Below are 15,976 nucleotides of genomic sequence, written 5' to 3'. Positions count from 1 at the left end.
CGATTCAAAAAGCATCTGATGCTATTGGAAGATTGCATTGATCCAATCGCCACTTGCTTCATAATATTTTGATAATTATACAGTATCATTTACATATCTTTCAATGGGATGTGTGATCAATCGAAAGATTTTTTCTCTCACGTACGGCGACCTCGATCGTATGAAACGAACGAAGAATCGAATAGGGTGAAGAAAAAATTGTTTGATTATTTCTTGAACGCGATTTATTTTCAGCATTTTTTATTAATTACTATATAAAAATTTTTAAAACGATGACAGAATTTGCCAGGTTTCGCGCGACTTGTTGAGAGCTGAAATTCTGTGAAAATAAAAATAAGTGCAGAAGCCTTTCTATCAAGCGTGTGAATCGGATGAAAATAACCCTTTGGGACAAAACGAAAGGAGTAATCTTGACACAATATATCCGAGTTTTATTAGAAAAAAAAAACGAATAAATTACAGATAAAATGAAAATAATGTCAACATATTTTCACAATCTGTTTCTTGCATATGAACCGCTTCAAAACGTTTATAAGGTTTCTCTTTTTCCAGTCAAATTTCACCAGAATCGCGAGGGGATCTCAATTTCCTCAGACATTTGGCTCAAAAAAGCTTCAAACTGATCTTGTAAATAGGTCCTCAATGTCGAAGGATTCAATTTCGCTATAACAAGGCCTGGGTCAGATCTATAAGCTCAAATCTAATATGAAATCGTACCGAATGGCTCTTACATTGAATTCGGAGAGAGTATAAAGTATTTAAACTGTTGACCTGATCGAGTATTCCGTATTAGGAGAAGCGCGTGGTCTAGCGGGGAGTCTTGCGAGCGGCTGAGTAATCGTGACACCTTCGATCGAACCCGTCGCGCTTTCGTCTTTCATATTATTAAAAAAAAAAGAGTACGATTTTAGATTTTGTCAAAGAGTTTATGGATTTTTCTATACCGGAGACGAGTTTTTCAGCGTTGGAGTTTGAAGCCGAATTTTTTTTAGGGCTTCAGATATTTTGGGATTATTTTACGAACGGTTTCAACCACTCTTAGATCATAGAGATTCTCCGTTTTTTCGCGCGCCTGTAGGAATCGATATGGACCAATGATTGCACGTGAGACTCGTATAGCGATCGTTCCTGCAATCGGCAACCAAATTTCTCGAATGTTGGCCAAGCAGTTATTTATTTTTCATACCGCACTGTTTACTTTCATCGTCGAATCTCACAGAAACGAGCAAAAATCGAAATCTCTTTTGCGACATTGTCATATTTTGAACAAAAGGGAATTCCAAAAGGAGATCATTCGTTTTTCGTCGTGTGTTGTTCGGGCTTGTTTGGTGCTGGTGTCGACTTTCTGCAATCCGACAAGCTTCGAAGAATTCGAAGCACTTTCGATGCGTGTGTACCGAATCTTTGGGTGGGTTCGTTTCGTAAGAAATAAAAGTTCGATTTATTCGATCTTTCTCGCAATACAAATCGATTTGAAGTTAGAAATTTGCTCCGGGCTTATAAAATACAGCTGGGCGCAAACCTCGAAAACGCTTCAGAGCGGGGGAAACTCTCCGCGTCGAAAACGGGGAAGAAGCTTATAGGAGATTCGACTGTACGAAGAAATACCGATCAGTTGATCGTACAGTCGGAAGTTAGAAAAAATCGTTTTTCACATTTACCTTCCGTTGATTGAATTTACCGAGGATTGGTACATTCTGGGTTTAAGTACGTCCAGGGAACGTAGAAGTGCATTTCTCCAGAAGAGCGCTCGTCGAGGGGGTAATTAGCTTCATTCCTGTCTGAGCAGCGTAACAGAATTCTTTAGAAATTCCATAATCACATGGATAGAATCTCATTTTGTGATTTTGAACGAGATTGCTTCTAGCGAAGGTTGAATATTGAATCGATAATTAACCGAAATTTATCAAAAGGGAAATGATAACGAGGAAGGAAGGGTCCTTAATTTAGGAAATTTGGGATCAGGTGAATTTGGGGCTTCGAAGAAATAACGAGAAGAGAGTGATTTTTTCAAATTCACAACATGCTTTATTGTAGGTCTGCGAATCGAATAATAGTTCAATACAATAACATTTTATTCTAAAATTACGTAAATGACCATATGCTGAATCGTGACTCGTGACGACGACGTAATTACAAAATAGTTGTTAAATTCTCATCAAAAGACACGACGTACGAGAGTCAATGAATATTTTTTCATAATGTTAATTATCACCTGCTCGACGATCATTAAATTTCAATCTCGCAATCCACTTTTCCTTTTCGCTTTTCCTTCGATTCTCATACTCTAATTAGTTTATTTTTTAATCTTCTCAAACTCACGATCTCGAGCTCTGGTCAAGGAATTTTTGTTGTAATAAAAAAAGTGGCGTTGCGCTTACAAAAAAATGAACACAACCATCGCATGATTTTCTCTCTCGCACACATACACACGCCCACGCACACTTTCGTCTAAATTACTATAAACTCGATAAACAAACGTTCCAAACGTTGGACACGTGAGAAATGTTTCACCTCGTCCCTACAGTCCCTAAATTAAATTGGCACATTCGCAGCTCGACGGTGGAAAATAAGGAGGAAAAATTGAAAAGCTTTCGATGGCATCATCGTTTCTCATCGTCGTCGTCGTCCAGTCTCCGATAATAGCAAAAACATTACCTACAACAAGTTGTGTACAAATTGAAAAAAGAAAACGGAGCAAGAGAATAATAAAAACGAAAGAAAAATAAAGAGAGAAAGGAAAAAAACCGACGAACGAAAATTGGACTGCGGCATTAGTTTCTCGATTGATGGTGTAATGATAATAAACCATTTACGACAGTATGTCATTTTTTTTTCTTTATGGCACCCTGTACATACACATATACGAAGAATTGAACTTAGAAATAAAACATCCTTAAAACGATATATTAACATACGTCATTCTTCTCTTCAACTGTTCGTAATCTTTTCATTGTTTAATATTCGGTAATGCAAAAAACGAAATGAAGAAAGGATAGTGTGATCGAGAATTAAACGGAAAATAGAAAAGAAAAATCTCATTCTACCACTGTTCCTTGTATTCTTCACAGACTATATTCGATTTTTCGTTTCCTTTGTTTTGTCCATTTGTTTTACTAATTAATTTATTAATTATCGATAGTTGAGCGTGCGTGCAAGCGCAGTTGCGTCCTTAGTCCACTGGACCTTTTCGGTTTATTTTAATTTTTTTTCAACATTATCTATGTGTAAACTAGATAATAAATATTCATCATGAATATGCGTGTCTCGCTCTCTCCCTCCCGAGTTTTTCGCAAACGTGATATTATTTTTCAAATAAACAAAATGATTACTATATTTCTCACTGCGAGGGTGTCTCCGTGTCAATAACTGGAATCAAATATTTATTGTTATTTATTCTATGCTTCGTGAGCGGTTTTTGAGTGAAAAAAATGCTGAGAGTCGTCTCGTGTCAATTTTATTTCTTCTTTTCTAAGCCTACATCAATTAATTGTATTCACGTTTATGTTTTTATTTTAAGCTCTCGTCAGTTTATCTTTTCTTTTGTGTGTTTGGAAGCATCGATATAAAACAGTCTAGACGCACTTACGCTAACGGCACAACGCCAGGACATGCCTTCCCCTTCGATCATTAACAATTAACAACGAGTATCACTCAAACGTACGAATACGAATTTTCATTTCAATCATTTGTTCGCCTCGATGCACGGACATGAAGAAACTTTTTTTTTTTTTTCATTTTCATATGCAGTAGATATATATATATATAAAAAAAAAGAAAAAACAGAGAATTTCGTATAAAAACAGTTTTTTGCATTGATAAATTCTTAACTTCTTGAGTCTGTTTTTCATTTGCTTTTTTTTTTTATCTTTTCGTTGATTTTTATATAAATTGGGAAGAGCATCGTTGATACAGTGTCAATTTTTTTCTTCTTTCATTGCGCATTTTATAGCTTACAAAATACTTAAAACGTAGGCTTTTTTCTGCTACGCAATTTCGACAAATTATCCCTCGATGAAAATCTCCTCGACGTCGCAAATGTCAAACTATTTTTGATCGCTTTGCCTAGTCAGAAAAACAGATTTTTCTTTCTCAAAATTGCAATCGCTTGTCGCAGAGAATTTTATTATTCATCTGGGGATAATCTGCATGATTGGAGTCGTGATTTACAAAATATACGTTACTGTAAAGAGGTCAACTTCGTGAAAAAAGAGACCTCCCGAAACAAGGCACCCTTGTGTTCGCTCAAACGCACCTATTTACGTATTCTAAGCGCTATGTTCCTAGCAAGACAAAAAACCTCACTCACTATTAATATAAATGAGAAACGACGTATTTTTTTTTTTTTTTTTAGATATCTAATATTAATAATGACAATAATATTGTTAATAAAAATTGTGATAATAATAATTATGTTAATATGTTTTATGTATTCACTACAATAAATGGTTATACGTTAATTCAGTATTGAAACCCAGTTTTTACGGTTCGTCTCTGTACATGGAGAATTTACATTGTTTATCAGTTTATTTGTTATTTCTTGTTACTACTATTATTCATTCCTTTTAAATTGGGTTTGAGGCATAGGAACTCTAAACGCGGATTGCCCTTTTCACTATAAACTTCTCGCCGCTTATTCTCGCTCTCTTGTAGCTAGTTTTAGTTTGTGTTGCTTTTTTTTCAATATACATCACCGTGCTTTTGTATGTACTTGAAATGATTTTTGTTGGCATTTGAAAGGAAGGAAAATGACCTCGAGAGATTTGTTGAACGCGAGGCCGTTTCAATGGGGTTTTTTTCTGTTTTGAGATGATATACAAAAAGAGAGGCTGTTTTTATTTCTTGCACGTTTGACGAGACGGGCAAAACTCACAGTGGGGCAGCTTCGAGGAGACTTGATTATTTTTTTTCTTTTTTTTTTTCGTTTTTAAGACACTTTGGACGCTATTCGGCAATGAACACTGGTTCGTTTCGAAATGTGCGTTGAAAAACAACAAGTTTTTGCGCACAATCTCTTCATACTTTATTACTTTTGCTCATTCAATTTTTTGTTTTTTTTTCACCTAAATTTTTAAGAACTATGGCAGGGTGGCCCAATCAAAAAATTTTTCCAAAGAAATTTTGTAAGCACTAATTTTTTTTCAGTAAAACTGCTATTATTCAAGACATTTTGTTGCATTTGAACACGAGTATTGGTGATTTTCTGTAGAAATTTTGAATCGACTTCTTTCGCCTCATTCAAGTACCGAGCCACCCTCATTTTTTTTCATTTATCGAGGTGTATGAAAAAGTTTTTACTCCTACATACGTTTGATTTTTATGCTAAAACGAATTTTTATGCGGAGCGAAAAAATTTGCACGTAGCAATTTTGAAGACATTTCAATCGATACTATAATTATTATATCGAACAGCAGTACGGATTGTACACAAAAATAATGAACTTAGAAAAGAAATACTAATGGAATTTACAAAAATATGAATAACTAGAGAGGTAATTTTGTGAAGATGACAAATTCGAAGAGGCTTAACATCTTATATTATCAAAATGAAAGAACTTTTAAAAATTTACCACGTTTTTTGTATCAATGTATTTCTTATTCGTTTTTTTTTTAAATACAATTTTAAGGCGACGAATAAAATGAACAAATTTTATAACTTTAGGGTAGTGAAGCACGCGAATGAATTTTAGCACAAAAATCAGGAAATTTTGTGGCTATTCCCCTTCCAGAATCTCTAACGTTGAAGACGGTTTTCTGTCCTTTTTCACTTTCATACCGAGAAACTGAAAAATGTATGTGGTTTTCGCCCATTCTACGACTACCAATAGTTAACAGTATTTATTTCAAAAATTTATATTCTTCACCAATAAACAACAGCCTAACATTTAACCAGCAACGATTCGCATCAAATCTTACGAACGAAAAAAAAATATATAGATTTATATATATTTGTCACTCTTGTTAAAAGAAAAAGAAAAAATCAACGGAGAACGAAATTCTACGCGAATAAATCGTTTGTTTTTTTGCTACTATCTCATTCAATGGCTTTTTCCTCGGGTTTGCTGATTATTAAGGGGTGTTTAATCATTCTCTCACGGGCTTTTAAGTAAATCTTGGACCGGCAGTACGAGTCTTTAATTCCACCACTCTCTAAAACCAAATTAACGAGATCTTTTGTCAGAAAAAAAATTACTCAGCTTCGTACTGCCCAGTTTAATTCTCTCACTGCTGTAATTAAAAACTAACGACTTACACTAAGTAGTCAAACTAATTTCTAAGACCACGGTCATTAATTTGTATTTTTTTCTCATTATAGTAAAATAAATTTCAAGAGTCATTTTTGTACACTCGATAACTTTGTCTTTCGTCATTTTTCATTGCTTATTTTTGCAAAGAGTTCCCCGCGTGTTTGTTTTTACGAAAGAAGATTTCTTCGTATGGATTCAATGGTCTTTACGCAGAAGAGAAACGTTACGAATCGATCATTCGTCCTGAATTCTCGTATGTTTTTTTTTCTTCTTTTTCATTTTATCGCTCGCATACAACTTTTCATACGCACATTTATTCAGATGCTCATAATTTCGCGCTTCGTCTAGCACACTACGCAAAAACGCTCGATCGGGATATCTGCTCGTTTTTTGTTGTTGTTATTATTAATTATTAATAGTTAATTAAGTCTTTGGCGTTTGTACCAATCATTCCACGATATACAGACGTGTATATATATTTATATATATATATATATATTCATTTTGTTTCCGCGTAACAGACAACAGTTTCGTGACGTTTATTCTCTCAGTACCCTCGATAACGCGTTTTTTCTTTTGTTTTGTAAAAAAAAGTTCATCGCAAAACCCAAGTAATTCGATGATCATCGATATTTTGCTTGACGAAGTTCTAAATCGATCCTACGATATGTTGGCGAGTTTTTGACAAAATATTCTCGTTTTGTTTTCTTTCTTGATCCTAAGGCAATCATTTTGGTTCAGCCATCCCGTCAGAAATGATAAAAAAATATCATTGTGCCACGACAAATATAAATGCCTCACAGTCGAGTAAGCAATTCCGTTGATTTGCTTGAATTATAAATGAAAATGAAAATATTGCGTTTTCCGATCGATTTAGAAATTCGCATACATCTAAAAAAAAAACAAATCGCTGATTAAGAGAGTCGTCTTATTCGTGTTACGTTGGAAGGTAAAAAAAGAAACGAAAATGAAAAGGGAGACGACAGAAAAGTAATAATTCGACCATCGTCGTGTATTTTGGTTTGGTAGAGGATTCAGAAAATCAACGAAAAAGAAAAACTCGTAGGTAAATTGAAACGATAGAAAAAATACTCGAGATGGAAAATATCAGTTTTGCATCGTGATTGTACGGGAGTAAAAAAAAAAATAATAAAATAGAATAAAACAAAAGGAAAATAAATCAACTCGAACAATCGTTAACATGTTAGTTTATCATTTTTAATTAAAAATATCAACTCGAATATTTCACCGACGCCACGATGATATGAAGAATAATTTTAGTAATTTAAATCACTTGGATGATACCAATTTTCCAGAAAGCCTAGAATTTAACGCTGAACGAAAAAACTAAACAAAAGAAGTAAACAGAATAATAACGCAATGGAGAATAAGTAATGTGACAACTTTTCGGGGGATTTTCTCACTACTCCGGATAATTTAAGATTCGCAATAATTTCCGTTTGTTTCTCTTCCAAATTTATGATTTTGCCAACATTAGAGGCAGAATGTTATTGTGTGTGAGTTTTTCAAACTGTTACGAAGTTTGCGTCGACGATATAGTATTTTGCAACTACTGAAGGAGACAAAGAATATTAATGAAACTGAGGAAAGAATTCTGAACGCAAGGAAACACTCGCAATTAATTCTTATTGAGCACTTTGATTCAATCGAATGAAGGTTTTTCTTTCGTTCTCTCTCTCTCTCTCTCTCTCTCTCTCTCTCTCTCTCTCTCTCTCTCTCTCTCTCTCTCTCTCTCTCTGTTTCGTACGTTATGGAAAAATTGTTTTGCGGACAAAGTCACTGACACTAGTATGGATTGATTACGTACTTGAAGAGCGGTCGCGAATCACGTAACGTTTATGATTTTCACTGCCGCTCGAGACGAGATTTTCAAAGCAGAATCGCAAACAGAAAAAAAAAACAATTTGTATATTTTCCTCTCGGAGAGTGCGCGTAAGCATCAGTCCTTTTCATTTTTCGTCCGTTCGACTCGATAAATCACGCACGACTGTCTGGATTTGTGAGCGACACAACAGTGAGAAAAAGATAATATGGAACGAGTGGAAAAAAAAATTGGAGGAAAAACAAAATTAGAATATAAGTAACGCGAAATACCGGTGCAGGATGAGATTGTTTTTTTCCTTTCCTATGCTTTCCGTTCCGATCACTGGTCGAAGCTCTCACGTTTATACCTTATTTGTCCAAAAGCTCACGACTTTACCGGTTTTTCAAGTTTGTTGTTTCGTTCCTTTTCCGTAGGATTGTGCTCGAAGGGAAGAAAAAAAACACATGTTGCACAACGTTAAACCGGCACCGTTGCCTCGCGCTCTTTCTCCTGTTGTCTAACTGCAACCGCCGCCTCGACCAAAAGATAAAGGCACTTGAATTTGTCCTTGTCTTCCTCCGGTGGTGTTGGCGGTGGTGTTTCCTCGTTATGAGGACTGTGATTGTTGTGCGTACTGTAAACCTCCGTCTCGTTCTGCACATCCGGTGTTGTAGTCAAATGTTGCCTCGGTGCACTCCAGTACGCTGCCTCGCTCACCGTCGACTCGTCTTCGTCCCTAAGGATGTTCAAAAAATCGTCTTATTTTTGAGCACAGCACGAAGAACACTATTTCTTTCTTCCCCATCAACGAAATATTTAAAATTCAAGCTATTCTTTTTAAAAGCTGCCCAAAATAATATTTTTATCGGAACAATTGAGTCAAGTTATTACTTTTCACCAACTTTCACGATGCCAAACTGAAAATCATTCCGGAGAGGAAATATTTTCAAGAAACTCAATAACACAGGCATTCCAAGACCACGAACGGAGGATACCCATGCGTAAAATGTAATAAAAATTGCTGACGATCGTGATAAGTAACACAGTGAATGGATAGTTGTGGGTTAGATCCCAGAGACGAAACTTTTTTCTCGCTCTTCAAATTTATAGTATTTTATCTTTACAAGATTTTGAAACTCTTCCGAACTTTTATTCTAGTTTGATATTGTATAGTTGGTCCCTCTGTTCGGAGAGTTTATCACAGAGTGATTGGAGCAGTCTTATCGCGATTGAGATTGGTTCGAGATAGTCAAAGGTTGTTCATTTATAGACTGACGATAATTCATTTTCCCTTTTCCAATTCTATCGATTCTTCATATTTTTTCCCCCAATTACGAATATTGAATTTGAAAAAATTATTCGAAATTAGAGTCATGTTAGAAAAAAACAATTCTTACCCTCGACGCGCCGGATGTGCAAGCGCATCTCCGTAACTCAATTGATTAGTCTGCTCGACTTTGGTTTCCGCAAACGGATATACAATCACGCTTGGCCATTGGGCAGACGGACGTTCTTCCTCGCTGTGGGAACTACTCTCATAATCGTTGGGACTGTCTTCCTCGCTTCTGTAAAATTCAAAAATATTATTATTTATATTCAACAATATTACTTTTTGAATAATTGTTAAAAGTTGAATAATTTTAATAAACTCACCGGTACATGATGCTAGCAGCGTCTTCATAATCGTGATCCCTGCTACGTTTCGGTGCACTCATACCAGCTAAAGGATCCCAATCCTGATTCGGTCTTGGGCTCATGTCGGACGCTTGTTGATGACTACCACCGGGCATCTTCTTTCCTCGACGGGATATCGTGTACTGAAGCGGATCGTGTCCCTCTCTTCTTATCATCTCCGGTAAAATTCTACGTCTGGCGTTTATGAACCAGTTGCAAACCTTCAGCGAGAAAGAGACACAACGATTTCGTGTTATTTAGATACGTTTTTTATTCTTCGGTCTCGTCTTCCGACAGTTCTTGGTTTGAAATTTTTTGATGAATCTTACGTACGACCGTGGTACGTTTTTGTATTTTTTTCTCACTATATTCACGAAACGATCCGACTCAGAGTTCGTAAGCGATCTCGACAGTTCGAACGACCATTTGAAACAGGCCGCGTTCTCGTTTAGCAGGACTTTATATGGTCACAGAAGGGGTTGCGGTTATACCTGAATTTTGGGGATCAACGTGAGGAAGGGGTTGTTCGCTATCGCCCTCTCTATTCGACAAAATTGTCGCGTCGATTCAGGTCAAAAAACACGAGAGCATTTTTCAATATTATTTCCGGAGAAAATAAATAATTTTGCTTGAAAAGTATGCTTCGAAAAATAAATGAAATCTACGATTTTCTTGTAGAATTGATGCTATTGCTTTTCGTTCCTGCTCTTCTCATATTCATCGTTCTTTTCATATTTGTTTTATTCAAGTTTTTTAACGTACCTGCAATACCGTGAGGTTGGCTTCTTGGCTAAGAGTGAGTTTCTCGCTGTCGCTGGGATAAGCATTGTACCTATGCTCGTAGAGCCATCTTTTGAGTATCTTGACGGAGTGTTTTGGCAGATTACCACGACGTTTACGGACCGAATGGGTGCCACCATGGTGCAGAATGCCGGAATGAGCTTTGCCGCGTATCGTGTTTGAGTCGTGCTCAACGTCTGAACCGCTTTGATCGTCGTCAGTGCTGCTCGACGACGGGAAACGTTCCCTTGCTATGACAAAAAAATCAAGGAAAATAAAATTAGTTCGAAGCAGGAAATAAGTTGGTGCATTTTTTAGAAGAACATTAGAAAAAAAAAATTACGTTGCTGCTCTGGGAAAATTCATTTGTTAATCCTTCTTAAATATCTCAGATTGTGGAGCATCAGTGTCAGATAATTTTTAGTTCATCTGTTTTTTTCATCGTTTCATTGTTGCTTTTTTTGTAACTTCTCGATCGGTAAGGAACGCCATCGCGTCCACACGGACGGTTATCCAATGGCAAACCCTTTTTTTTCTCTTCGTACGCAAAAGCATACAATAGAGTATCTTCGATCTTATTTAACCAGCTAAGCAAACAGGCATTCCTTCACCTCGACCGACGTATTTTAACGAAGAGCCAATAAAAGTATTTCTCGTTTATAGCGATACTCTCGTCTCCATCTTTTTCCTGCATGTTCCCATTCTTCTATTCGTAGTGAATAATAAAAGAGCGAAGGAAGAATAGAAACAAATAAAATGGATAAGTGGAGTGTTTTCAGACTCGTTTCTACGAAGAAAATACCGAGTTTTATTACCATTCGCAGGCCTAACACTAGAATGTTTCAAACGACAAATTGATTCGACGGTCCCGATACATTTACATCAAAAACAAACATTAAACGAAGCTCCTAATTACGAGATAAACCTCAAATATCTTCGGTTGATTGCGTTTCGAAAATGAGGTGAATATTATCGACTGATTTTCAAAATCATCGGTAATAAGCTTGTACACTCGTGTTTAGGCGAGTTCGTTAAAAGGTGAGAAACTGAGTGTGAAAATTGAGGGAGAAACATCGCGTATAAGGCACGTTAAAAATGCACACAGGTATCTTGAATGCATAGAGTGTACTGAAAAGAAGTCACGTATTCTGTAGGAAAGGCTTTTTCCAATGAAACGCGGGAGGGGAGTTTACACATCAAAGACTGTGTAATTAGCGTCGACGATAAAGAAAAGGCAAGGAATACCGAAAGAAGTAGGAGGGAAGAAAGAAAAATGGTTAAAGTGTCGAGCAAGCAGTTTGCCATTGTCTCCGAACTTAATGAAGGGTGCGATGAATAAATACTGCGTGGAATTGGGGAAATACCGAAGTAAATTTTGACCAACTTTTATTGCTTTACCTGCCCGGAAAAATATTAACTACAAGAAATCCAACGTATTTCCAAGTGTAATTGAAACATCAATAAAATGGAAAATTCTTCCAAGTGATTGTTTTTCCGTTCAAGTCCTTGGACAAGATAATTTCTCGTCGCGACGTGTAGGTTTTATTGTCGAACAATAAAGCGGGCCGCAGGTCCCGGACCCAAGCTCAGGTATGATTTCTGCAAATTAAATTTCCCCAACTTTTGTCGCAGCGAAATATTTGTAAGGCCTAATGTGACTCGTTTTCGGCGGAGGATCCATTGTTCTCTATCGAAACTTCCAAAAGGCATTGATCGAAAATTTTCTTCATGAACGTACCCACGTGCAAAAATTCTCTGACACGAGTTGCGAATTTATGAGAATATCTTTTCTTTGTACCCCGAAAACCTACCAATGCTGAAATATACATCTGCATCATAATAGCGAGTGGATGATTTATGGAGAGCTATTTAAGGGGTCTACCCTAATTAGAATTTTCCAAAAAGCGATTTATTTCAATTGCATTTTTCGAAAGTATTATACTAAAATTTTATAAAGATATAAAAAGCAGGCTAAGTGTAAGGTTTTTCCCAAAATTACGTTTTTGGACGGCTCGTTGATAAATTCTTCGAAACTATTGAACTGAATTTTCAAATTTAGAGTGGAACGATTTTTTTTATTTGCAAAAAACGATGAAAAAAAACATGCTTTCTTGTAGTTTTTGGAAAAATGGCCGCCGTTTCGTTGTTATCGAAAAAATCAAAAATTTACCTACTGAATCTATCACCACTTTTTTTTCTCCGATCATATATATTCCAGAGATTTCATAAACAGCGCACATTCATGTCTCTTTTGAACCTGTTTTCTTTCCCATTTTTCTGTACGAAAACCGAGTAAAATGAATGTAAAAAAATTTTTTTGTGTACTTTTCAGGCCTAACACTTTTTGTATCCGTGTTTATAATTTATACCGGTCAAAAAAAATCGTGAAAATAGTTTTTTTTTCGACCGTCCAATTAGGGTAGATCCCTTAAATATTGCTTTTGAAAAATATTTTCAATTGAGAGTGTCAATGACTCCTATTGAATAAATATTGAATTGTGTGACTGCAGTTAAACGGTAAATAAAAATATCGCATTATGTCAATCAACGGCAACAATGAGATGTCTTCGAAAGAGCCTGAGAAATAAGAAAAGTTCGGTGTTTGATGCTGAGAATGCCAAAAACAAAATTCCAACTGTCCCAGTGTGTTCACTTGATAGTATATAAAAGTATTTGATTTTTTTTTGATCGAGCAACGATTGCCAAAGAAAAAAAAGGAGGAAGAGACGAAAGACGAGCCGAATATTCTAAAACGGTAGAGCTAGTGGGTTCTACAATGCGATAAGAATCGTTCGGTTTCGACGATTCTTCTATTTTCACATCGACATCTCGCCATTCATTTATTTTCATTCCGTCTAAACTTGGTTGCTTCGACGCTTTAAATAGAATCCTTTTTTCCGACTTGGAGGAACTTTTTTTGCGTTCGGGTCATTTTTTTCTTTAAGCAACGTTGTTGAAGAAGTCATAAATCAGTTTCTTAGCAGGAGATGATCGTTTCAACGTACCTTTTTTTTACTTCGTCACACATACTCGTTACGATATCAATGCAAAAATATTGCGGGTTCGGTAGTCACGACAAAGTTTGCAAGGAAGAGGAGAGTGAGGGGGAGGGAGGGAGGGAGAGGGAGAGAGAGAGAGCGAGAGAGAGAGAGAGAGAGAGAGAGAGACATAAGACTGAATAATTACGTAACTGGCAACAGATGTAAAACTCGACGAGTTTTACGTTTGTATTAGTGACCATTCGACTGCTGTATCGACCGAGTTGTGTGTACACAAAAGTTTATCAACGTGAATAAACGTTTTGACGTCAAACTAGAGCGAACACGACTGTACACGAGCAACATTCCTCAAGCCAGAATCCAAAATGTTCTTCCAGCGAAGAAAATTTAGTTTAATTAAAATGAAAATGAAAAAGGGGCAAGGGGGAGGGGGGGGGGGGGGGGGGGTAGAGCAAACTTTCTAACCGCGAGATATTAGTGCATTGCTGCAGTGTGCGAAACAATTTTGTTGTCGACCTCTAACAGTCCAATCTATTTCTCTCTCCTTCTGTTTCTGCCCACAGAAAGAGACACGCGCTGTTCTAGATTTGCACTTGGATTGCCGAGTTAAACGAGCTGTTGAATACATTGACGAGTGCTCGGGGTAATAAGGATCAAAGGCAATCACGAGCACTAGATATACGAGTTTGTTCATCGAGGAGATTGCGATTGAAATGGGAAATTAATGATTAGCATCAAGATCGTTGTTATATTCCTTAGAGAGGATATTATAATTTAACTTGGGTGCATTTATTATTAGCTGATCGGGATTTATATCGTATTGGGCATATCGTTGCACGATCGATATTTGAATACCGATTGATATGAATCCACAATGAGAACTGAACGAATTTATGAAATAATCGATATTTGTTTGAGTATTTTTAATCGAAAATTTAGATACTCCACGAGGAGAAATACACTAAAATATTACAATGCTTGGCGCGACGATCGGACGAAGCGATTCTCTTGAATTTATTTATCTGTGCTGCTCGAACGTCTCACGGTCTGGTGTTTGATTTTTATTCATGGTACACGCGCAATTCGTTTCGCACAGTCCCTTTATTCCGGCATTGCTGAGGAGAGCGTGCGATTGAAAGACGGAAAATTGCGTGAGTTCGAACATAAGAGAAAGAGAGAGACACACGGAGGAAGATAGAACAACACTGAGAGAATACGGTTAATGGAAAAATGGAGCCAAGAAGTCGCGGTTAGGACACCGCGCGAGTCGACTCCAATGCTTTTTATTGCGCGATGCTACCGGAACCGGGAGGTCACGACCCCTGGCCCCGCGCGTGAGCGATCGAACGCGTCGTCGACCTTCGTCATCGAACTCCGAGCTTTCGTTTCGCGATTTTTACCCACTTTTATTCGTCACTTAAATTATAAATCAAATCGTTTTAATGACATTTTTGGTTTTCTTTTTTGGGGGTTTCAGGTGAATGGGAATAATGGACGATCGATTCATTTGGTGATTTTACTCTTAAATGGAAATTCTTTATCACAATTATTGCAAATACGGTTGTTTGATCGATCGATGAAATATTTAATGAGAGGCATTTAGACGATCGAATTAAAATTGAATAACTCAATTAGAAAGCCTCATTGCCAGGAAGCGTTGAAACTACAATTCGATTGAGCGACAACATCATTTTTGTTATGGCTCTGAAACGTTTTTTGGTTTTATTCATCAAGAGACACCAAGCGAGTTTTTATAATTCGTACGATTAAACGAACATAAGAAATTTCGATTGGGAAAGCAATAATTGATGCAAAATCCGGCGAATTCTTAATTTCTCGTTGGTTTCTTTCGTATTACGTAAAATAAGATCTCGCGAGGGACGAAGCGATAAAAGAAGCTGGTCTCGTCTTTACGGCACGTCAGAATATTGGAGGGGGAATGGGGCTTTGATCGCACGTGTATGAAATCTGACGTTTCGACTCGCGTGTGCCAATCGAGGCCATCGGCGAGACTACAAGAATCGACGTTATACAATTTACATATATATCGACTCACTCAGTATTATGGAACGTTAAGGTATTACAATCGCAGAATTGCCTCGAGAAGTTAAAAAAATAAACGTTAACACTTTTTAATCACGATAACCAATGGATCAATGAGTCGAAAGATTCGTGAAATTTCAACGAATTTCAGTATTTCCCACTTACGCAAGCCAAGTTCTCGACGAAGACGAGACTTTGATACGGCGTTGTCAAAAAAGTGGAAAGATGACGCTGAAGTTAGCAACGTTGGAGTCCAACGAAATGATCTAAAAAAACTCTCAAATTTTGTTACCTGCCTAATTTGCAATTCGTAGTTTTTCAGTCTACACCAAAATGATTATCGAAATAAAAAATTGCTCATAAATGTTATTTTCGTTAATTTCGTTGGACTCCAATTTTGCGAACTT

The 15,976-nt window shown here is 36.7% G+C and overlaps 1 protein-coding gene across 5 annotated transcripts in view; it reads right to left on the bottom strand.

Annotated features, from left to right (window-relative positions):
• Positions 1 to 2,002: 2,002 nt before the first annotated feature.
• LOC122412089 (homeobox protein TGIF2-like) overlaps positions 2,003 to 15,976 on the bottom strand; it is a 72,888-nt gene continuing 58,914 nt past the window's right edge. For all 5 annotated transcript variants that reach the window (XM_043421380.1, XM_043421383.1, XM_043421381.1 and 2 more), the window contains 4 exons: positions 10,510 to 10,778; positions 9,727 to 9,968; positions 9,471 to 9,638; positions 2,003 to 8,809 (listed from right to left, as the gene is read on the bottom strand). In XM_043421380.1, the coding sequence (XP_043277315.1) occupies positions 8,551 to 8,809; positions 9,471 to 9,638; positions 9,727 to 9,968; positions 10,510 to 10,778 (938 nt within the window). In that variant the 3' untranslated portion in view covers positions 2,003 to 8,550. The remainder of the gene's footprint in view (positions 8,810 to 9,470; positions 9,639 to 9,726; positions 9,969 to 10,509; positions 10,779 to 15,976) is intronic.

The sequence above is a fragment of the Venturia canescens genome, chromosome 6 (genome assembly GCF_019457755.1).
Source record: "Venturia canescens isolate UGA chromosome 6, ASM1945775v1, whole genome shotgun sequence".
NCBI lineage: Eukaryota > Metazoa > Arthropoda > Insecta > Hymenoptera > Ichneumonidae > Venturia > Venturia canescens.
This window is presented reverse-complemented; position numbering and strand designations above follow the sequence as displayed.